This window comes from Cucurbita moschata, unplaced genomic scaffold (genome assembly GCF_002738365.1).
Source record: "Cucurbita moschata cultivar Rifu unplaced genomic scaffold, Cmos_1.0 Cmo_Scf00038, whole genome shotgun sequence".
Lineage (NCBI taxonomy): Eukaryota > Viridiplantae > Streptophyta > Magnoliopsida > Cucurbitales > Cucurbitaceae > Cucurbita > Cucurbita moschata.
In genome coordinates this window covers 219,672-244,768 of record NW_019268554.1, presented here as the reverse complement: position 1 = coordinate 244,768, position 25,097 = coordinate 219,672, and the positions used below count along the sequence as shown (strand labels likewise).

The window sequence follows — 25,097 nt, the reverse complement described above, 5'->3', positions numbered from 1 at the left end:
TTTTTTTTTTTTTTTTTTTTTTTGCTAATAAATTCAAAAACCGTAAATTGAATTAATAGAAAATGTTATATAAAGGAAGCCAGTAAAGAATCCAGAGTGTTTTTAGGATATATATATATATTTAAAGAAAGTAATAATAGTTTTCACCTAAATAAAGTATTCAATTAAATGAGAAAATAAACTATTGAATTCTAGAAAAAACCCCACAATTTAATGGCTAATAATTTAAAAAATTGTAAATTGAATTAACAAGTAAATGCTTTATAAGGAAGCTAAAGAAGAATGAAAAAACACAAAAAAAAAAAAAAATGATCTCAGTCAATTTTAAAACGCTTTCACGAGCTTGTGTTTTTATCCTCTTAGCATTCCATTTTTCTACTCCTAGGGCACAGGCTACAAGGACTAATGTGTTGAATGGGGATCTGAAACTCACTGGCTTAGAGAAGGGAACACAACTCAACTTCGGGATGCACTTCCAACGAGCACCTATTCCTCCGTCTGGGTTGAATCCTGGGCCATCGTTCTCACCTCCGCTGCCACCACTCGAGAAAGAATCGCAGCTCAACTTTGGAATGCACTTAGAACGAGTACCTGTTCCTCCATCTGGGTTGAATCCTGGGCCATCGTTCTCACCTCGGAATGCACTTAGAACGAGTACCTGTTCCTCCATCTGGGTTGAATCCTGGGCCATCGTTCTCACCTCCGCTGCCACCACTCGAGAAAGAATCGCAGCTCGACTTTGGAATGCACTTAGAACGAGTACATGTTCCTCCGTCTGGGTTGAATCCTGGGCCATCGTTCTCACCTCCGCTGCCACCACTCGAGAAAGAATCGCAGCTCGACTTTGGAATGCACTTAGAACGAGTACCTGTTCCTCCGTCTGGGTTGAATCCTGGGCCATCGTTCTCACCTCCGCTGCCACCACTCGAGAAAGAATCGCAGCTCGACTTTGGAATGCACTTAGAACGAGTACCTGTTCCTCCGTCTGGGTTGAATCCTGGGTCATCGTTCTCACCTCCGCTGCCACCACTCGAGAAAGAATCGCAGCTCAACTTTGGAATGCACTTAGAACGAGTACCTGTTCCTCCGTCTGGGTTGAATCCTGGGCCATCGTTCTCACCTCCGCTGCCACCACTCGAGAAAGAATCGCAGCTCGACTTTGGAATGCACTTAGAACGAGTACCTGTTCCTCCGTCTGGGTTGAATCCTGGGCCATCGTTCTCACCTCCGCTGCCACCACTCGAGAAAGAATCGCAGCTCAACTTTGGAATGCACTTAGAACAAGTACTTGTTCCTCCATCTGGGTTGAATCTTGGGTCATCCTTCTCACCTCCGCCACCACCACCCGAGAAGGGATCGTAGCTCAACTCTAGGATGCACCTAGAACCTGTTCCTCTGTCTGAGCGGAATCCCGAGACATCATACTCACCTCTACCACCACATTCTTCGTTTACTATTATAGCATAAGATTAAAACTATATACTCTATTATAGTAGTAGCGCAAATATGCTATCAAATGTTTTCATTAATAAAAAGTCTTGGAGATTTAATAACGTCGGCTATCATGAACTAGGAAGAACTATATCGGATACATTATTTCTTGAAGTCCATTATTTCTTGTGATGTGTTTTAGCTAGATTATAATAGTTACGTATGATAGTATGATGACATTATTTAATGACGATATGATGATGATGATGATGGATGATGTTATGATGACGTTATTTGATGGTGGTGTGATAATGATGATATAATGATGTTATGATGACGTTATTTGATGATGATGTATGATGTTATGATAACGTAGTCGATGATGATATGATAATGATATAGTGACGATGATGTATGATGAGAATAGAGTCTTTTTAATTTTAAAGTTATTTATTTTATTTTATTTTTCATTGGGTCATTTAAAGATGTTTTCAAACACGTAAGTCCATGACAATGTTTTAAAATGAAGTTTACGTTTTATGGTAAAGTTTTAAATGTATAATTTCGCATATGAGTATAGATGATGACTACGGTAACGTTTCTAGGTAAGTGAAAATTTAGGATCTAAGAAATTATTTTTATTCTATTACAATATACTCTAGTAAAAATTTGAAAATATAATATTTTTATTATAAAAACTAAGATACATGATCATGTTTATCCCACGGTTAGATTTTAAACAAAAAAGGCGAACTACATAAAAAAATTAATTTAAGGTATATATCACATGTATAATTAAATTAATATCAAGCAAAATTAACTCGCATATATGGCATATTTTAATAATTTAAAAAATAGTTTAAATAATAGTAATTTAAATCTAAAACATATGACGTTGTGATAACGTAATCTATGATGATATGATGATGATATAGTGATGATGATATAGTGATGATGATATATGATGTTATGATAACGTTATTTGATGATGATACGATGACGACATAGTAATGATGATGTATGTTAATATGACGACGTAAGATTGTATGACGATGAGATGGATTAGCATTAGCTCTCGCTTGAAATTATTTTACTTTAAAATATATTCGTTTAGAGACTTAACCTTAAAAAAATAAAATATAAAATAAAAACTTAAATTTCAAAAATACACCAAGAATTAGTTTTAGATGGAAAAAGTTATTTAAAAAATATATTTTATCTTTAAAAATGTTTAAAAAATACCATTAAATTTTAAATACACTTTTAAATTTTTTTAAAAATTAAAAAATATATATATAATTTTTACTTTTACTAATGAAACTCCATTAAAAAAAAATACTCATAAATTTTTAAGAGGTATCAAGATAAAAGGGAATTTGTTGATCATAATGTTTTTTTTACGTATTAAAGATAAATGATATTAATGCTATTTTTAAAATTTTATGAATATTTTTTAAAATATAATATTTATTACAGCAATTTTTTTTTTTTTATTTATTTAGGAAAGTACCAACCATTTTCATCTAATAAAAAAAACAACCCGACAATTTAATAGCTAATAAATTAAGAAATTGAAAACTAAATTAAGAAGCACGTGTTATATAAAGGAAGTCAGGTAAGAACGAAAAAACACAGCAAAAATGGTCTCAATCAATTCTAAAACGCTTTTAGGAGCTTGTGTTCTTATCTTTTTAGCGTTTCATTTTCTTACCCCCATGACACACGCTACAAGAATTGGTGTGTTCAATGGGGATTTGAAACTCGCTAGCTCTGAAAAGGTATCGCAGCTCAATTCTAGGATGCAGTTGGAACGAGTACTTGTTCCTCCGTTTGGACGGAATCCCAGATCATTGTTCTTACCTCCGCCACTACCACCCAAGAAGGGATTGCAACTCAACTCCGAGATGCACTTGGAACGAGTACCTATTCCTCCGTCTGGGCGAAATCCCAGATCATCGTTCTTACCTCCGCCACTACCACCCAAGAAGGGATTGCAGCTCAACTCCGAGATGCACCTAGAACGAGTACCTGTTCCTCCGTTTGGGCGGAATCCCAGATCATCGTTCTTACCTCCGCCACTACCACCCAAGAAGGGATTGCAGCTCAACTCCGAGATGCACTTGGAACGAGTACCTATTCCTCCGTCTGGGCGAAATCCCAGATCATCGTTCTTACCTCCGCCACTACCATCCAAGAAGGGATTGCAGCTCAACTCCGAGATGCACCTGGAACGAGTACCTGTTCCTCCGTCTGGGCGTAATCCCAGATCATCGTTCTTACCTCCGCCACTACCACCCAAGAAGGGATTGCAGCTCAACTCCGAGATGCACTTGGAACGAGTACCTATTCCTCCGTCTGGGCGAAATCCCAGATCATCGTTCTTACCTCCGCCACTACCATCCAAGAAGGGATTGCAGCTCAACTCCGAGATGCACCTGGAACGAGTACCTGTTCCTCCGTCTGGGCGGAATCCCAGATCATCGTTCTTACCTCCGCCACTACCACCCAAGAAGGGATTGCAGCTCAACTCCGAGATGCACTTGGAACGAGTACCTATTCCTCCGTCGGGGCGAAATCCCAGATCATCGTTCTTACCTCCGCCACTACCACCCAAGAAGGGATTGCAGCTCAACTCCGAGATGCACTTGGAACGAGTACCTATTCCTCCGTCTGGGCGAAATCCCAGATCATCGTTCTTACCTCCGCCACTACCACTCAAGAAGGGATTGCAGCTCAACTCCGAGATGCACCTGGAACGAGTACCTGTTCCTCCATTTGGGCAGAATTTCAGATCATCGTTCTTACCTCCACCACTACCACCCAAGAAGAGACTGCAGCTCAACTACGGGATGCATCTAGAACGAGTACCTGTTCCTCCATCACAACGGAATCCCAGATCATGGTTCTCACCTCCGCCGCCATCGTCTTTGTTTAATATTATAACATAGGATTAAAACTATAAACTCTATTATAATAGAGTTGCACAAAAATGCAATCAAATGTTTTCATCTATAAAAAGTCTCTAAACAATGAATAACAAGGGCTGTCGTTGAGTTTGATTGTTAGCTTAAACTAATCATTTAACTTAGCGTAGTACGAAGTTGAATACGGAAAGCGTTGGGTTGAGCATGCAATTTGGAAAGGAGTTTAGAAATAAAGCCGTAATAGGGCAAAAATAATAATAATATAAAAATAATTATAAACCATTTATGTTTAAGTAATAATAATAATAAATAAATAAGATTACGTAAAAATAAAATAAAAATTTTACCCACTTCCCTCTAGTCCTATCTCATATTTGAGCGCTACACGAAATAAATTAGAATTAGATCTCTTTCCTTATCTCAGAACTCTGTGAACCGATTTAAAAGATAAAACAGAATAAATAAAAAGAGAAAATTAAAATAATTAAAATAAATACGAGGAGGAAGCAGAGGAAAAAGGAGAGGGGGTGTCGGGCCGAGACGAGATTGTCGTTTTAGAGATGTTTTCAAAACACGCAAGTAGAGCTGTGTTCTAAGATGAATGTGATGTTTTATGAAAGTTAAATGAAGTATTTCTGCATTCAATGTTCTTGATATATATTCAAGTAGAAAATTTGGGATTGTTACACAAATTTTAGAGTGATTATAGTGGTGTGCTTGAATTAACGAATCCTCCTATTTAGAAGTTCATGATGATGGTCGGGACAGGTTAAAGAGAACCATCGCTCACTAATAAAATGAAACACAAGTGCAACGCTTAAGTAATATTTGGAGTTTACTTCATGTAATAATCCCAAAGGATTCTCTAAATTCAAACATATATGGTACGGTCTGTCATCCAACAAAAAAAATTTATGGCATGATTAAGACACCTTATTTTATATCACTACGTCATTTAAAAATTTTCAATTTAGTCCTTAAATTTAACATTTTTCAATTATACCCGTTAACTAATCAGCATTATTGAATAATTATGATAAATTATTATAAATTTAATATTTCAAGGATAAAAATGTAATATTTTAAAACTTAGGGACTAAAGAAAAACTAAACTCGAAGGGTAAAATTGTAAATTTAATTATTGAAGTCCGTGGATTAAATTATTATAAAATTAAAATTACATTAATTAAATTGTTAAAGAAATAAATTGTTAAAAAATTTTAGTTTATTATTATCCAATTTGACATCTGCAATTCGTTAACAACAAGAAAAATTACACAATCTCCAAGCTCACCCGAACTAACCAATTATATTGGCGATTTCTTCGAGAGATCTTCGATTCGAGCTTCAATTTTCGTTTTCGCGCTTGGTTAGGAGGCCAATTTGATTGGAGATTTCCATTTTTCGTGCGCAATGGATTCTGCTACATTAGCCGTGTCATCGTCCGTCATTGTGCGTAGTTCGTCGCTAAAATTGTTTTCGAGTAGAAGGATTCAAGCGGAGTTGTGTTTTGAAAGGAGAAAGTTCTCCAAGATCTTCGCGGTCTATCCTAATGGCTCTGCTTCTAGGGTTGGTACTTTTGAAATTGGTTATGTGATTCTCTTTTCTTTTCTTTTTTTTCGGGAAATTACTTGTAAGTTATTTATTCAATGAATGAATCTGGGGCTGAGTTCATTGCAGTGGAATTTATTATGCATTCATTTCCGTGCATTTGAAGGTACTTGGTTGTTTGATGCATATGTAGTATTATTATAATTGGCTCCTTTAAGCTGTGTTTTTCTGATAGAGGCTGAGCATCTTGGTTTTAAGTTATTGATCTGTTGGTTATTTTTATTCTGTGGTATAATTCCTTAGCATGAAACTTCTGGACGTAGTTGATTGAAACTTGCAAGAACAATTGTTTTTTATTTTTGATAAGTAGTGCCTCGGAGACATTCGATGAAACTGGAGTGATTTTTTTATAAGTAAAACAATCATTTGCGATAAATTCCCTAGTAAGATTATGTCAATCTGACGTTCTCTTTAATGAAATTTTCTGCAATCAATATTTAATTTCATGAGCATTTGGGAAAGGTAACTTGTGAGATCCCACCTCGATTGGAGGAATGAGTACCAGCGGATGAGTTTTAAAAACCTCTTTATAAGGGTGTGAAAACCTCTCCTTAGCAAATGAGTTTTAAAAACCTTCGGGGGACGCCTGAAAGGGAAAACCCAAAGAGGATAATATTTGTTAGTGGTGAACTTGGACTATTACAAATGGCATTAGAACCAGACATCGGGCGGTGAGCCAACAAGAACGTTGAGCCCCAAAGGGGGTGGACACCGGGCAATGTGCTAGTGAGGACGCTGGCCCCGAAGGAGGGTGGATTGTGAGATCGCACATCAATTGGAGAGGGGAAAGAGTACCAACGAGGACATTGGGTCCCAAAGGGTGGTGGATTGTGAGATCCCACATCGGTTGGAGAGGGTAACGAAGCATTCTTTATAAGGGTGTGGAAATCTCTCCCTAGCGGACGCGTTTTAGAAACCTTGAGAGGAAACCCAAAAGGGAAATTCCAAAGAGGACAATATTTACTAGCAGTGGGATTGGGCTGTTACATAACTAGACGTCAAACATAAGCTCTTTAAATGTTTTGCCATTTCTGTCATATGCTGGTCTACACGTTTGTAATTGTTTATTGAATCATATGCTTCCAAATAGTTCTGCATTCATAGTTGCCATAGATTATGGATTTGAGAGTATTGTCAAAATTTCTGGATGTGGCAGGGGGATTCTTCAGGTGCAGATGTTCATAGACGAAGAAGTACTTCTGAAACTCTGTTTTGCTATGATAAGGCTATCCCAGAGGAAAGAATCGAGACGCCAGTTGGAATATCTCTGGCCGAGAAAATGATTGGAGATAATCCTCGATGCTCTGAATGCCATGCTAAAGGTGCTGTTCTTTGCACAACTTGCTCCGGTTCGGGTTTGTATGTTGACTCAATATTGGAGAGCCAGGGAATCATTGTGAAAGTTCGTTGCCTGGGTAAATTACATTCCTTATTGAACTATTAGTATTAGCAATACTTTGAATGATTTTGACCTTATCAAATTGTTACATACCTATGTTGGACAATGTATTGTGTTTATTATGTTGAACTTAAGCTCTTTTGACTCTCATGGATGTGATGTTTAACTTCAAACGCAGAAAAGAAGAAAATGGGATATGGATATTGTATCTTCCTGTAATCGTTTCGATATATTTTGTTTTCGTAAAAACAAATCGATGCTGGGAAGCTTTCAAAATGATTAGGCATGCTTTTTATGACGTACATTTGATTCAAATATACTTATAGATGAAGGAATTTTTTTTGTTTCATCTCTGTTAGTTGTCTGTATGTTTAGTTATCACAATACTTACTGAAAAGTTTGTCCCAACTCTGTAATCATCGGCTTGTAGGTTGTGGTGGAACTGGCAATACCATGTGTTCGGAATGCGGTGGGCGTGGTCACCTGGGATCTAAATGAGTCGCAAAGACTCCTTTCCAATGAATTCTTCTTGAACTATCCCCAGCTCTAATATTTGGACTTTGATCATGCAATGATGAGATATATATTAATCTTGCAATGTAGCAAAGATCTATAGTGTACATTTTTCATTTTAGGCAGTTTGTGGGATATCCTTATCGAAGTTTGGCAAAATTTTTCTTGATTCAGTTCAAATCATTTCCAGTGTTCCCTTCCCACAGCATTTGTACTTGTAAGTCGAATCGACAAGCCTTTTTTCGAACTAAAAGTTATGGAATGCATGAATTATGAAGTCAGAAATATATGTTCTTCTTTTAGTAGGTATGAAGTTTATTATGTGCCTGAACAAAAGTTCTTCCCTGAACTTTTTATTGAACTCTTGAACAAAATCCGAAAGAATACAAGATTTGCAGGGAAAGAGAAGAAAAGAAGATCAAAACTGCCATTTTTGTTTCAGTAGATTCCTCGGAAGACATTTATTTTTATCATGCCAGATTTGAGGAATGGTCTAAATCTGCTTCTTCACTTGTTTTCAAGTTTATGATTTGATTAACCTTGCAATCTCCGCCGAAGGTCTCGAATCTGCTCTGGCACGGTGGAGTCGAACCGAGGATGCTGGGGATTGTCTGCATAAGCCACATAGTAGGCAGAAACACATGCTTGTGGCCACGCCATTCCTATCCGGCACTGCAATTACAGAAGCCATGAACATTGTCATCCAGAAGTTAAATTGCTCTCAGGTATTCGTTAACTTCAATTAAAGTTTAGAACAGTTCTTTTTTTTTTTTTCTATAATATCTTAGCTCATTACCAGACAATAGCCTATCAGGAAGGCATATATTGCTAATTCTGTTGCATAGCTCTTGTGTATTACGAGTGCCCAGATTCCACTTATCATGCTGCAGATTGCACCACCAGAAAGCCCGCAGAGAAAGCAGAAAGACACGGTGAGATCGGAGTTTATAACAATTTCCAAATCCGCCCTCTTGAATGCCTCCCAGGTATCATATGAAGCCTCCACTATCCCTTTATTGTAGACACCAACATGGACGAACCCCCACCGGTTTCCACGGCTTCTCAGCATTGAAGCGATCGCCGAGTAGCAGTGTGCACAAGAGAAAAGGAACTCATCTTGTTCTCCTGCTGCCAATCTCATGGCACGGGCAGATCCCTGAATGAAGCTGATAAGGGGGTTGATGGCTGAGCCAAGAGCAATAGTTCCAATCAAATACTTCACTGTGCTGTAGAAAGCTTCTCGTATGTTATTTTCGCGTCCCCAAGCTAAATTCAAGTACTTTATGCGTGAGATTGTTACTTGCACTATGTTCTTAATGACCTGCAGAGTCCAGGTTAGGCTCAACAGTATTGCTGCTATGAACAATGCTTTAAATCCAGACTTAACAGCAATTGCTCCACCAATGCCGATGACCAAGAAAGAGGCGTAAAGAATGCCAATGACGATCGATCCAATGACCAAGATTGGAGTGTGCGACGGAGGGTATATAGTAGAAACTGATAAAAGTTGAATCGCATAGTTCAACCGACGATTGATCCAACAGAGATATACCGACAGGCACAGGGAAAAAACTACGAGGATCACTCCTGCTGCTAAACCACCTGCAGATCCAACAATGACAAAGAAAATGGCAGAAGCGAGTAATAGCACGGGGCTGAACCATAAGGCTGTCTTGAAGGCCATTGAAGGGGAGTAGCCAGTGAAGGCCTGCCATGAAAAGGCAATGATTCCAGAGCTCCCAATAGAAGCCAACAATGGCGGATACCACTTCTCTGGGAGAAAATGATGGGTTTTAGAAGCCGACCGAAGTCCCCGAACTGTCAAAACAATCACCAACACAGCAACCAGGCATAAATGGACGTTGAAAACTATGCTAGAAAGCCACCTGAAAATTTTCCATCCCACCGTAGGCTCTATCGAAAGATTCGGTTCTTGAATCTGCAGCAACAGCCAACAAGATTCATTCAAATACATGTAAGTCAACCTCCATACTACATAGATTTTGACATGAATATGAAAATGAAATGCTTTCTTGATAGTGAAAAGAATGATAATAATACCCTGATGGGGGTTGAAGACGAAACTCTTCTTTCTTGAACTTGATGGGAGTTGATCTGCAATGCACTTTGTGGTGTGCTGATTTCCATTATTTCGTTGCAGGGAGTTGTTCTGTTATGTTCTTGAAGTTCTTTAATTTGGATTGGTTGAGGAGCAAGTTTCTTGGAAATTCTTGGCTTTCAAGATTCAACCTCAACCAAATTCAATGCTCTGAGATTTAAACTTTCAAAGACTTCTTCTTAAGCTAATCATTGTATTCTCATGTATTTGTGTGGAAATTATGGTGTAGGTTTACGTCGTGCTGATGCGGCGTGATGATGTGGCTGCACGAGGTAATGGTGACGTGGAGCATAGGATATCTTCCTGGTTTGTCTTTGCCCTTTTGTTACTGTTCTTGTGATCCACCTCTCTTCATAAAGGAAAAAGGGACTCTGCTTTCTGTGATCTTTTTGTTCTTTTTTGTTCTTAGTTTTCAATGAACTCAAAGTTGAACAAGTTATAACTAAAACCTTTTCTTTTCTTGTTCGTTTATTTGGGATAGCTTAAGTGATAAGATTAGAGAGCTGTGAGGGAGAAACTATGACTGCCAAATCCACAAACGCCACGTGGCAGTCAGATAGGTGGATTTGCCCTTAAGCGTTTTCTCATGTTATAAAGCTGGAAAGTTTCAACCTTTTCATGTCCTAGATATTAATGATAGACCTTCCCGAAAGGGAAATTTAAAAAAAAAAATGTTGAAAGTTGACTTTCAAAATTTGGATTGAATTTTGTCGGGTTAAATTTGGATTTCAAATACTTGATCTATTAATAAAATATGTCTTAATCAGTTGAATTATATAATTATAGGACAAATTTAACGTATTTTAGTTCGAGATAAATAAACTTTGATTTTCTTACCAGAATCCCTAACTAAATGATATAATTCCTTATTTACTAGGTTCGGGGGAATCGGAGAATATATGCAAATTTAGGAGGTAATCTTAGCCGTGAGAGAAGGAATTTTCTTAGTTTATAGTGAAGCTCGAGTAGGTAGCCACTCCCTTCTTAGGGAATCGAACATGAGACTTCTGCATCATAAGGCTCCTTTCCTACTCGTTGGTAGCAATGCTATCCAACGGGTTTTGATATTGAGCTTGTTGGTTTTTTTGACTTTGCCAAAAAGTAGGTAATAATAAAGGGGGCGTTGACCTAGTATTTTTGCCAAATAAACTATGGCTAAGTTAGCGTGATATGGTAGACAATAGGGTAGACAATTCATAAATATGTTAGGTCGTCTTATTATTTTATTGGTTAGATAAACATTTTTTTTTTAATTCTGAGATTAAATAGATACATAAAAAATATTTTGTTATTTTATTTTAAAAAGTCGTTTTCTTGAGTATTTATATAAATGGAAAATATTTTATAAGGAGAGATTCCATTTAGTCAACCAAACCAAAGATATTATTATTATTGGAAGAAGTAGTCAATATTAAATCAACAATTTGATTTTAAATATGGTTGACGTGTAATTATATATAATATATTTTTATTTATTTATCGTTAGTTGCCATTTATATGTAAATAAATAATTTATCATTTTAATATATTAAATTTGAAGCTTTTAAGCTTTTAAAATTTACTCTTATTGGGCTTAGAATTATCAATTAAGTAAAATATTTGGTTGAAATTGATCAATAGAAAGTTGACATTAAATTATTATTTTATTAAAATACCATTTGATATAAATGAATTTTGTCTATGAGGCGGAACTATTCCATTCGGAGAGTTTTTAGTTCTAAAACGAGGGTTCACATTTGAAGTGGCTATAGTCTACGGTCAGATGAATGAACCGAGTTAGATAGATTCACTCTCAATGAATCGAGTAGATAGATTCACTCTCACCATCCTTCGATACACATAATCCATTTTGATCATGGAAGCAGATCGTTTTCAGATCGATCACAAATTCTCGACCTTTTGAGATTTTGAGAAGAGTTTCTATTTGGCAAGAATAGCTCGATAATGAACATGTAATTCGCCTTTTTTAGACAATTCTTCATCCTAGGACTTACGATGACATCACGAAGTACGTAGCCCGTGTTGTTGAGAATCAAAACAATAAAATGAGACGCACCGTTGCATTTGAAGGACCTTGGTCTTTTGTAGAGACAAGATCGAGCTTAAGACTTGGCTTAGGGTAGAGAGTCATGTAGAGTAACAATCAAGTGAACATGCATGTATGAAAAAAAAAACCTAGTTTTCGCATAACTTCAACATTAATAGTTTTTTTTAAGTCCGTGAGCTAAGGTTTTTTATTTTGCAAATTTTTCTATTTTTAAACTTTCAAACGTTTAAGTGGTGTCGATCAAATTTCTTGTAGAGTGATTCGAATCACGAGTTTTGCTTACACATGATTTTGATCATCAAGATTCAAGATAATCCATTCTAAAACTTTTCGTTGGATGGATTATCCATTCTAATCCGTTCTAATATGGTAAGAAAATATACCAAATAAATAAATAAATTATTTTTTTAAAAAAATTAGATCTTGAGGTAACATAAATGGGCCAATTTCTTGTGGAAATTGAGGCCCATTTAAACTTGAGATTTCCGAAAGTTAGGCCCATTATTAAATCTCTTAGAAAAGCAAGTGGGTCCCACATGGTTGATTATTATTTAGTTATTAAAAAAGAAGATAGTCTTAAACCGTGTGGAGAGTCGTGACTCTTTAATACATACCATCCTCGAGAGTCAAACTAAGGTTAAAATAAAATGTTACGGGTAAATCTGAATTAAAATTAAAGTGGAAAATATCATACCATTGTGGAGAGTCGTAATTCTTTAATACTATTTTCTGGCTCTAATTTGAATATTATAATAAGTTTAATGATAAAACTTCCATTAATTCCATTTTACTAAATTTTTGTCAAAAATATATATATATATATATATATTAAACAAAAATAACTAAGCATTTAAATCGTTTAACGCACAAAAAAAATTATATTATTTTGGGAAACATTTGAATTTATTTTTAAAATTTGGAGAATCTGAAATTGAGCTTTATTTTAATTTTATATGAATTAATAAATATTTTAAAAAAGCAAGTTTTGAAGTCTATTAATTATTTAGAAAATAGGCTTTTTCTTTTTCCAGCAACGGTCACTCTACGTGGTCGGCGCGGGGCGGTGTATACCATAAATGCTGTAAAGATAGCCACCTTCCAACGGTAACCTTCTCCACCCCCATTTTAAAATCATGATAAATAAACAAAAATAATCATTATTATTATTAAGGATAATCAATAAAAATACATTTCTATTTATCTCAGAAATACTTTTTAAATTTTAAAATGTAACTGTTAATATTTTATTTCAAAAACAATATCAGTGTTTTATTTGAAAAATATTTCAAAATACTTTTCATTTTAAATTTTTTTTATTAATATCTTTAAAAATTTCAAAAATATTTTAAAGTCTTTTACAAAATTTAAAATTATTGTTACGGTTAATACACGTCTCAAACAAATTTATAAATTTTTAAAAGTAACATTAATATCTATGAACTTTTTTTTTTTTGTAGGGTGTCAATGTTAATTTTAAATTTTAATATGTATTTTTTAAAATATTGTACTAACAGTTATTTTTTACTTGTAAAAAAATTTAAAATAATTTAAAGGGGATATTTTTTAAACCGTAATTATTAATAATTTTCATTTAAAATTAATAATTAAGATATTTTTTTAGACTTTTTACTTTTAAAGTTATTTAAAAAGTGCAGTAATTTTTGTAGCTAATTATTTACCGCTATTTTGAGTTTAGGTGAAATTTTGATTTCCAATGAAGAATAAACAAACTAATTAATATAATTAATAAACCAGTAACCAAAACATAATCATAATTAACCCCAAAAAAAGAGGTTAACCGACAAATAATAATCGACTGACAACATCATCAGATAATCTGATCGGAAAGCGACGGCAGCCGTCGGAAAAAGTTAGCCGGAACCGACGGCATGTCATCGCGAAACCTGGGATGGCGGAGGTAATAAAATCCAAAGCCCAACAAAAACACCTTAAACGGCACCGCATAGAACAACAGCGATGCCGCCAAGCACAACACCACAAAAATCCCTGTGGCTCTCGGATCCCTCCAGTTAAACAGCGCCTCCAATCGTTCCCCTTGCGCCGCCACGTCACCCAGCAGCACCTGGGCCCTACCACCCAGCGCCCTCAGCCTGTCGTATCTGATCCGAATTTGGTCCCCAGATCGTGTGGTGGGGAACCCATCGAACTCCTCGTCGAGCTCATCGGCGCTGACGAAGTCCACGTACGACAATCTGGGGTCCATGTTGTGGGAATGCCGGTGCCGGTAACGGAAACGGAGTGTGAGAATTAGAAACGCGTACATGAAGACGGTGGGGAGGATGAGACTGGGGCATAGCACGACGGCGATGAGGAGCACGTGGACGAGGATGGAGGTCGGAGGGTGGATCCACGTGCGAATCCCGTCGAACCAGCGGGCTAGAGAGACGGCGCGTGAGAGACAACCGACGACGCGGAACCAATTGGCTTTGCTCCTTCGCATGCTCCAGACGTGTGTGTCCGAGTCGAGCATGTACTGAACCACTTCCTGACCCATGGCCGGTTCGGACCGGGAAAGCCGGGTAGTTACGATTCTCATGGCGGTGTGGCGGAGGATGTCTTGTTGGGCCGGACCCAATGGGCGGATGTAGTGCATTCTTGGGAGCATTGGGGTTGAATAGGACTGGATTAGACTTAGCCACGAGGAGCAGGTGAACCGGACGGCGATTTCGAGGTCTCCCATTTTCTTGGCGCCGGTCGGGAGTAACACCGTAAGGGAGTATGAGGTTGAGTACACCTGATTAGCGTCCAGTGTCGACAGTCGAATCCGGACCTTACCGATCCGTAGGTCTTTTCCGGGTTGTTTCAAACCGGCGTCGTTTTCACGGTTGTATCTGCCGTTGTCGAAGACGCCGATCGTGAGGACGGTGCAAGGGTCGTAGACGTCCCACGTGTACTGCTCGTTCCAGCGTGGATTAAATCGGTCGAGGATTGTGCGGGTTCGGACCCACTTCGGTCCGTATTTGGCGACCACGTATGCGTCGATAGTGCCACGTGTACCGTCTTTTGTTTTCACCGGGAGGAGATTTGTGGCGCCGCGGATTCCGACTTCGAGGAGTCCGATCGGTGGTTTCGTCAGCTGTTTTGCGGCGGCTCTGACGTCGCTGATCACGTGCGCGGCTTCGTCAAGCACGTGATATCCGCCTTCTAAGCAGATTCGGAGGTGGATTCTCCCGGTGTAAGGGTGGTTTTCGTCTCCAACAAGATTGAACCATCGGGATTTTGTGTCCGTCCAATCGTCGGTCCTTTTCTCGATGCTTGCCATCTGGATTTTCGCCTGGCCCACTGACTGTCCGTTTGTCAGATCTTCTACGGTCACCACCAAAAACGGCTCAAACGGCTCCGCTGCTACGAAGACCAAATCCTCGTTCCATGTTGGATTAGCCGAGCCGGATGAGGCCGAGCCGACTGAGGTTCTTCCCGTTTTGAAAACTTGTGGCCCAAGCTGGCCTTTGACATAAAGCTCGAGGTTCCTAGCCTTAGGCTCGGACTTCGAAGCAAACTGCAAATCCTGGGTTTGGATGACCGTTAATCTCAAGTACCACAGCTTCGGAGAGAGGTAAACTTTGGCTCGGGTCTCCGGAATCAACCCCCCGGAGTCCGACTGCCAAGCTTCTTGAAACGCCTCGTCGGCCTGAGTCCCCAACCAAACGGCGAGCATGACGTCATTTCCCGGTGACTTCTCCGATTCTAGAGAGTACCACTGCGGAGCCAGAGGACTGTCCGGTGGGACTCTTTTCGGAACCTCCTGCAGATCAAACGACACCGTTCCCAAACAATTTTCCGTTAACTGATCTTCGTTCTCTTTCTTCTCCTCCGCCCAAACGGAAACTTCCAGAGACGTTGAGTTCAATCCTTCTTTGTCGAATGCGAACACTTGATCCCAATCTTTCTCGCTCTGGCTCTTCGTTTTGATACTGTGAGTTCCGATCACAAGCTTTGCGTAAATGGAGGATCCACCTTCTGTAGATTCACGTTTTGCTTTAACGACGCGTACGTAGAGGAACGGCATTCGATCGACAAGATCGTACGCGCTGCGGCTTCGATCATTCGACAGAGAGCGAAGTTCGAGACCGTTTACGCTTAGATCGCCTCTTTTTTCCGCTTCCGATTTCGCCTTCTGCATCTTCATTGGCTTTTCCGTATGTGCAATCGGCGGATTCTCCACTTCTGCAGGCTTCTCTGGTTCAATAGCAGGGGATTCCTCTGGTTTCGAATTTTCCGGCGGATTTTCACTAGACTTCTCCTCTGCTTTTGGTTCTTCCTTCGGCTTCTCTTCTTCTTTCTTCTCCTCCTCCTTGACTTCCGCTACTTTTCCCTCCTGATTCTCCGGTGGCTTCTCTTCGGCTACTGGAGTAACAGTCTCCGGTTTCTGATCAGATTCAGAAACACCACCAGCAGGTGGATCTTCATCGATATAATAAATTTTTAGCCCTAACTCTCCCTTGATCTGAGAGAACACGCTACGTTTCTCTAAAGGATAATAAACAAGCGTTTCAGATCCAGATTTCGCAAAAGTACTTCCGGCGAGTTTTACCTTACCGAGAAACGTGCTTCTCTTCCCCATCTTCTTATCGTTGTACAAATTGACCTCCAAAATCTCCGACTCCATAGTCTCCGTGTCGTGAACAAGAAACTCATGCTTCTCGTCCCACTGTGGATTCAGATCTCGGAATTTAGTCTTCGTCCGCCTCCGCTGCCCGTCGAAATCCACAATCGCGTAAGCACTAGCCGTTCCTTGACCGTCTTTCGGCATCAAGTTCTTGGCGTTACAGATCTCGACGAAGAGCTTTCGAACGCAATTCTCCGCCATTTTTAACCTCGAACGGATCTGAAACTTCTCGATTCAAGAACAGAGTAAGAAATTTAGAGAGATCAATGAAATTTCGGTAGAGATTCTTTCACCACTTTTTTTTTCTTCAATGCCCAGTGGCTTCGCAAAATGGAAAATGAAAGAGTAAAGCCCCCTCTCAAGGGCTTTTAAAAGAAGGGGGGAAAGTTGAGAGGGCGCCTGGGGCCACGTCATGAGTGACACGTAAGACAAATTGCCACGTGGAAGAGCATGAAGATTGTGGAGTCCACACAATGAATCGTTACAACGGGGATCGTACCAATTTTCCTTCCACGCTCCGACTTTTTGACTGGACTTCGCATTTATGATCACGGTTAAAATTTCCATTTTAATCTCTTTTTTCGTGTATTTTAATCCAACGGATAAAAATAAAAATTTGATTATAAATTTGTTTTTTCTTATAATTTTTTTAAAAAAATTAGTTTTAATACACTCATCTTAACATTTAAAATTATATGAACTAATTTCTTTTTTTTTTTCAATTTATAGGGATTAAATTTATAACTTAATAAAAAAATTAATGGTCTCGAACAATTCAGACTACTCTAACCCTTAGTAATAAAGGTAAATTCGGTTCGATTTGTAGGTTGAAACTTTTTTGTCGGATTAACCCGACTAGCCAAAAAAATAGAGTTCACAATCCAACGTTATTACGAATATAAAAAATATTTGACGAGAAAATAAATTTAATTAAAAAAATAGTAAAATAAGAGGGAGGTAAATTAATAATTAAAAGTTTATTGGTCCAACGTCTCTATGCCTCTGACTTCATTGTTGCCGCTCTAAATTTTAACGTATTTAAATAAAATAAAATAATAAATAAATATAAAAGGGAGTTAAAAGTTAAAACCACTCGAAAAGGGAATCTTTTTTTTTTTTTTTGGTTTTATCTTAATATTTAATTTAATCTGATTTTTTTGTTTTTTTTATTTCGACTACACGAAGATTTTTTGTCAGATGATTTTTTACATTAAAATAATAATTAAAAAAAAGTTAAAAACATTTTAAAGTTTTAATTTAATTCCTATAATTTTTTATTTTTTTCTTTCATTAGTACAATCATAAAGTTTTAGTTTATTAGGATTCACGGGCATATGAATAATTCGATACTACATCTAAATACAATGAAAGAAAATCGAGAAAAAGATTGTCCTCGGGTATCTTTTTTTCCTTGATTCTTCGTTCTCCAATATGAAATTTGCAGTTTTAGTTTAGAGTAACCCGAAGGACAAATCAAAGATTCAAAGAACAAGTGAAAAGAAAGTGCGGGTTCAATTCCCGATAAGGGTTCGTGTATTAGCATTTTTCTTTCACGGGGGTTAAGCTCCTAAACTGATCAATGAATGATTCAACGAGGGTTAAGTGCTTAGTTGCAATGTTTTTTCAAAAGATTAGTACTTTAATACCAGGGCTCTTCGATGTCTACCCTCAAGATCAATTGTGCCAACGTATCAGAAATTTAAGCGAGTTGATGTAAGAAAATATCAAAACCACGAGTCGAATCCATATACTAAATCTCGAACATGAGATACTACTGAACTATACTCGAGTTGACTTACTGTATTTTTTTAATAATATTTTATTATTTTTAGAGAGAGAGAGAGAGAGAGAGAGAAATGGACTGATTATAATAAAAAAGGCAAGTGGTTGTTTTTTTGTGTGGTTGTTTGTGAAGTGTTGGGATGTTTTCTTTTTCTGCCAAAATGAACGTTGCACTGTTAGGTCTGAGTCAGCGCCCCCTCATGAACGTTGGGACCTAATTACTTTCCTTAACATTAATGCGCCACGTGTCACTCTGTCTCTCACGTGCCAAAAAAAGTTACTCATCGCACGTGCCATGACTGTGCCTATGCTTGTCTTTCTTGCTGTGGACATTACTCTTCATTGAAATTAGCATCTTAGATTTTCAATCATATCCCTTACATTTTTTTAAATAAATAATTTTGAAAGAAAATTAAAATACATTTCTTCATTAATATTTTTAAAAATATTCTTAAAATTCCAAAATAATTTAAAAAATAGGATCGAAATTGGTAACTTTCATTAATATCTTTCAATTTTATTTTACAATTTTTTTTTTTAAAGGGTTAGAGACATTGGTAGAGTCAGCCTCAAAAAGTAGAGGTCGAGCTGTAGGCTGAGTTGGTGGCTTACTGGGCGCTTTGTCTGACTCCTATGCCTACCACGAACGACGAATCATCACGTAATGACTTAATTTTCTTCTGGAAAAGAAATAGAATTTTTATTTTGGTAATTCTCTAGGAGTAATGTTTGAACAAGTTTCGATTATAAGGAGAGGTGGAAGGAAAGTCTCGGGATTGATTTAGGAGTTTTTGTGCGAGCCAATTGAAGCATACAGTGCATAGAAATGCTTTATCTAGGTTGGACTACGAAGTCTCACAATTCCATTGTCTGATTAATTATATCCAACAGAAAGAGCCCGAGACTTCCTTGAGGAATCACATCTTTCTAACCCAGTTCATCCGACTTTTGAGAACAAATATTAGACTGAAAAAAATGGGAGAAAGTTAATTCTAAGCATATAAGGTCATTACTTGTGTGTATATGATGTGATTCTACTAGATTCGTGCCCTACACTGTATGCACATACATATAAGATCACTTCTTAAATATACCCGATTCTATTTGAGTTGTGCACTAACGACTATACGGTCACTGCTTGCATGTATATGAAATGATCCTACTAGGGTCATGCCCTAGTCACTCCTTATATATATATATATGATGTGATATCCTACTTGGGTCCTAGACAGTATAAAATATTATATGGTGTAGCTGTTCGAATTACGAGTTTAAGATTCATATATGAAATGATTACAAGGTTGCATCGTACCTTTATTTATGTGTGATGAAGATAAGCTCATATGAACTAGCTGATGCGGTACCAATGATTGAGATAAGCCTAAAAGAGTTAGATATTATGAATTCAAATATTGAAATAAGCTTGTTTGAACTATTTAATTTGAACCCGACTCGTTAAGCTAAAAGAAACTAAAAAAGTAAACCACTCAAAAGAGTTAGGTCATATCAGCTCACGACCTAACAAAGAATGCCAGTGATTTTTCACTCAAGCTAAGAATGTTGCTCAACATGTTTCCGTGAAAAAGTAGGAGTGTTCATGTAATCAAATTATCGAACAAATTCGAATCATTCAACCTAAACTATAAATTTGTTGAAAATTTCAGGTTGGTTCATGGGTTGACATTTTTTTAGTCGGGTCAACCCAACTAACCCAAAAATAGGGTTACAGTCCAACCCAAACTCTACTGATTATTGTCAAGATTAATAGTAATTAACTTATAACTGAGGTTAATGTAATTATTAATGTAACATGTACCGTGAATAAATATAATTTTTTTAAAAATAATTAAAAATATTAATCAACCAAATATTTGAAAAATAAAAAATTTGGCCCAGTGAATTACCATTCAACCTAATTATTACCAAGATTAATAATATTTAATATTTATAATCTATCTAATAATTATTATTAATAGAATATATATATATATATTATTATTATTATTATTATTATTATTATTTTTTTTTTGTAATTTAAGAGTTATTCAACAAAGTCTCAGAGAAGTGGCCATTGCACCGCCACGATGTCCTTTTTGCCGCGAACCTAACTTTCTTCCGAGAAGCCAGAGTTTCGATTCCATTCCATGGAAGCTCGTCGACTCCGGAATTTCCTGAAGAAGAAGCGATTCCCATCGTCGTCAACTCCATTTCTTGAAGGATTCATCTCCCGCCGCTGTAATTGTGAACGGAGAGAATAATCGGCCATGGATGTTCGCGATCACTACAAGGTACTGGGCTTGAACAGAAGCGCGACGAAGGAAGAAGTCAAGGAGGCATTCAGGAAGCTGGCGAAGGAATTTCACCCTGATAAGCACTCCCAATCGCCCAAGTCCGTTAGGGACTCCGCTACTTTGAGATTCAAACAGGTTTCGGAAGCGTATGAGATTCTTGGCGATGATTGTAAGCGTGCTGATTATAATATTCGATCTCGTTGTGCTTCTGGTCCGTCTGTTAATCAACATTATTACTCGTCGTATAATTCCTATGCTAACGGGAGTGGACCCCGATATGGATATGGTTCTTCCTCTGGATTTGCCTCTCGCTCTGGTTCTAATGTCGATGGCTTGTTCACGAATTTTCATATGCTGCTCCGGTTTCTCACCACGCGTGCGTTTCTTCTCAATTTGGCTTTCGCCGGGTATTCATTCGTTACCCTAATATTTTCTTCCAATACGATTTATGTTTTGAATTCTGATAGCAACTTGCTTCGACGCTTACTTTCGCTAGAGAAATGCTCGTCTTTCCATGTCTAAATTTCCGTTTCGGAAACAAGTGTATATCTGTTGAAGAAAGCGTAAATGTATCTGCACTTCTGCAATCCTGAATCTTGATTTTGCATCCGTTTTTCCAATTAGTTGATTGGATATATTTGTCACCGTTGATTGGTTCTTCACTTTTTCAATTCAAGCTTTTGGATTATATCCTGGTGCTTCTTCATCTACGCTGTTTTCAGCCCAAAATTTATTCCCCGATTCTCCACTTAAGCTTCAGTGTTCGTTATAATTTAGTATGTGAATTTGCTCGATGATGATACTGCAATACTTCATGTAAAACTATTAATTCTTTTAAACGTTTTTTGAATTCTTGTATCATTTTTACCCTTCCAGAGATCATATAAACTCCTTCTAAATAGTCGATACCTTAACTAAATTATACACAGAATAGTGTGTATTTGATGGACAACATGTGAATATTCTTAGCTAAACCCCTTGGTTCAATAGTAGCAAGAATTTCTTGGAACATTTGATTTGTGGGGAGGGTTTTTGTTCCCTGGATAAGGTCGACAAACCAGTTCTTACTGTCGTATGAATCTGCTTTTTTCCCCTGAAACAATTGAATTTGAAAGTTGCCCCAAGTAGAAATTGGAGAATGGACAAAAGGCTGGCTGCTCAAAGGGACTGAAAACAAAACAAACCAGAGGAACCAAAAAATTGGACGATTCTTGAACCGTGACCGAATGTTTCAAAAGTTACATTTTTAGCTTTCAAAATTTGGCTTGATTTTTGGTATATGTAAAAAGTAGATAATTAAAGAAAGAAACTTATCAGTGAAAGTAGTGTTTATAAGCTTAATTTTCAAAACCAAAGATAAATATAGTTTTCAAACGGAGCTTATACTATTTTATTTTCTTGCATTAGACATGGACGTTGGTTTCATTGTCAAGCTGTGAATATGAACTCTGCTGTATGATTTGGTTATTGTATGTAAAATTGAGAATAATTTATGAGTTTGAGTTTATCTTGGAGCCTTCTTCAACTCCAATTATACTCTTTCAATGTTTACAGTGTCTGAGTTTATTGAGCCTGTGCTCTTTGACTGGGAAGTGTTACATTTTTTTGCAGTGTTTTAGTTGGTGGCATGTTTGCAATTGACACAAGTGGGGAGGCCTTGTGGAAGATGCACAATTCTGGGGTATGTAATTATTTGTTCTCTTCCCCACCTCGCTCCCAATTTACCCCTACCAAAATGGCACATTTCCAGTGATGAAATATCCTGCACTTTTGCAGATTTTGCGAATCATACTTGTATGTTCTTATTAATAGTTTTGAGCATAGTTACGACTTTGGTCTCTGAACTTTCATACTTGTCTTGGCCTTTACGTTTTCAAATATTATGTTTTATTCTCTAAACCTTGCATAAAAAACTCAAATCATACTTGTATGCTTATTAATAGTTTTGAGCATAGTTACGACTTTGGTCCCTGAATTTTCATACTTGTCTTGGCCTTTACGCTTTCAAATATTATGTTTTATTCTCTAAACCTTGCATAAAAAACTCGAATCATAATTGTATGTTCTTATTAATAGTTTTGAGCATAGCTACGACTTTGGTCCCTGAATTTTCATACTTGTCTTGGCCTGTACGTTTTCAAATATTATGTTTTATTCTCTAAACCTTGCATAAAAAACTCGAATCATACTTGTATGTTCTTATTAATAGTTTTGAGCATAGTTACGACTTTGGTCCCTGAATTTTCATGCTTGTCTTGGCCTTTGCGTTTCCAAATATTATGTTTTATTCCCTAGACCTTGCATAAAAAACTAGCCTTCGTCATTGAACTTTTGATCCTTTAACAAAAAACTTAATTAATTTGGAAACTTAGACACTTGACCTACTATGGGGATTTGAACGATTGTCCATGTTGACACATGTTGATGAGATAATAAAAAATGTGCCATTGTCCGAATGGTTCGTGGAGTAAAACATAATGTTTAAAAAGCTTATAAACCAAAATAGAATATGCACAAATATGTTATTAGTAGACTCTTAAACCATATAGACGTTTAAAATTACTTTTAAAACAACGTATATTATTCATAGATTTTACAGATCCATGTCGGTTGGGGAGAAGAACGAAGCATTCTTTATAAGGGTGTGGAAATCTCTCCTTAGCCGCCACGTTTTAAAAACCTTGAGGGGAACCTTGAAAGGGAAAACCCAAAGAGAACAATATCTGCTAGCAGTGGGCTTGTGTTGTTACATAACGACTAACTAACTATTGCAAACTATTCTAGCAATGTTTGTGTTTATGGAATGCTTTATGTGACTGGAAATGTTTGTTTTCCTTACAGAAATCGTTTGAAGAAGCCATGGAATCAATCAATAAAGCCAAAACACATGAAGATGCTTAAAGGGCTTGCATTGGAAAGTCATTTCCCTACCACCGGATGGCGTTTTCATGTCTTCTTCCTGTGGAGATCACATTTCTCAATGTAAGTGAAGTTGAAACTGACTGGACTGTACAAAGAATCGGAGAGCTGCATGAAATGTACATATACTAATCTTTTTCTTGACCCCCTCCTGCTTCATGTCATTATAGATATATAGATTTTATGAAACTTTTTAAGTGTTATCTGCATTTTCATGTGGCGCAGTGTTGTCTGGTGTGACAAATTTCGCCATGAATTCGAGCATACTTTAGTGGGTAAGGTATCGAATACGATATTATAGATTTTTGTTGAACTAAAAATAATGTATTGTAGGGTAGGGTGTTGTATTCGTTTAGAAGAAAAATAAAAATTGTGTGTTTATTATAGTCTTATAGAACGACAATTATTTAAATATGTTTGTATGGCCAGAAAAGCGGAAGGATCTAACTTATCAAGTTTTACTACAGTTACTTGAAATGTGTTTGGATAACGTCTTTTTTTCGATTGGGGGATGGGGAGGAGAAGCAGAATGATATTTCTGTAGGATTTGTGTGTTAAAAGATGGGCTTTTTGGGACTTCTATTGTCTGTCATTTTCAATTTTGTCTCTATTTTTATTCTTTAAAAAATTATTCTGATTTTCTCTTCATGTATTAATTCTTTTAATCAAACTATACTTTGAAAAAAATGGGTTTATGAGATATTTCATCTAGCCTTGTGTTTTCCTATTTTTAAAAAAATTGCAAATATTGAAAATTAATTGATTTTTTTTGTTTATTTAATCATTTTTCAAAACGAGTTTTTATCTTTTCTGAGAAATAATTGATTTGGTTTTTATTAGTCAAATTGTAAAAAAAAAAAATAATAATAATAATAATAATAATAATAATAATAATTATTGTAGATTGTATTTATAGGCTTCATTTTTAAATATAAAATATAAAAAATTAAATGTCTATCAAACGAGGTCTTAATATTTCGTAAATATGTACCTAGTATTATATAATATATCACAATGGTTTTGGTTTTGTATACGATATATACGTGCATTTATGCAGAGATATATGTTAGGGATCGGTAAAAATTAGTTCTATATTGTTAATTAAAATTGTTAATTAAAATTGTTAATTAATTAATTAGCAAAATTAACTTGAGTGATTTTACACTTTTAGACCTGATTTTGTTTTATTTCCCTTTTTCTTTCCTTTTAAACTATACATTAATTACAAAATAATTTTAGGGATACGTAAGTAATTTCAAGCCAATTCTGGACTTCAAAATTGAAAACTTTTATACAATATGGTCATTTATGTAAATTGATTAAATTAAAATTTTCAAAGATTTTATTATAAAGTGTCATAATTGTCTTGTGTACTTTGTTTAAATTGTTTGAGTTGAGTTTTTTAATTCTCAACTCCAAAAAGGTTCGAGT

The 25,097-nt window shown here is 36.5% G+C and overlaps 3 protein-coding genes across 7 annotated transcripts in view; 2 read left to right on the top strand and 1 right to left on the bottom strand.

Moving 5' to 3' along the window:
- LOC111432397 overlaps nt 1-10,616 on the top strand; it is a 23,467-nt gene extending 12,851 nt beyond the window's left edge. The window contains exons 1-6 of one of the 5 annotated variants that reach the window (XR_002708634.1): nt 5,596-5,924; nt 7,123-7,381; nt 7,796-8,603; nt 8,769-8,810; nt 8,901-9,853; nt 10,227-10,616. Coding sequence is in view for 1 of the 5 variants with exons in the window: in XM_023069260.1 (XP_022925028.1) it covers nt 5,769-5,924; nt 7,123-7,381; nt 7,796-7,863 (483 nt within the window). In the remaining 4 variants the exon portion in view is untranslated. Of the gene's footprint in view, nt 1-5,595; nt 5,925-7,122; nt 7,382-7,795; nt 9,854-10,226 lie in introns of those variants that run through there. The other 4 variants (XR_002708631.1, XR_002708632.1, XR_002708633.1 and 1 more) reach the window with 4 other exon arrangements.
- Nucleotides 10,617-13,793: 3,177 nt separating this feature from the next.
- On the bottom strand, nt 13,794-17,006 carry LOC111432399 (protein QUIRKY). Its single transcript, XM_023069264.1, has one exon. It carries the CDS (start codon nt 16,873-16,875, stop codon nt 13,873-13,875), a length of 3,003 nt encoding a protein of 1,000 aa, XP_022925032.1. The 5' UTR covers nt 16,876-17,006; the 3' UTR covers nt 13,794-13,872.
- Nucleotides 17,007-20,511: 3,505 nt separating this feature from the next.
- Nucleotides 20,512-23,875, top strand: LOC111432401 (chaperone protein dnaJ 72). Its single transcript, XM_023069267.1, has 3 exons — nt 20,512-21,154; nt 22,359-22,428; nt 23,589-23,875. Exons 1-3 carry the CDS (start codon nt 20,721-20,723, stop codon nt 23,646-23,648), a joined length of 564 nt encoding a protein of 187 aa, XP_022925035.1. The 5' UTR covers nt 20,512-20,720; the 3' UTR covers nt 23,649-23,875.
- The last annotated feature ends 1,222 nt before the right edge of the window (nt 23,876-25,097 follow it).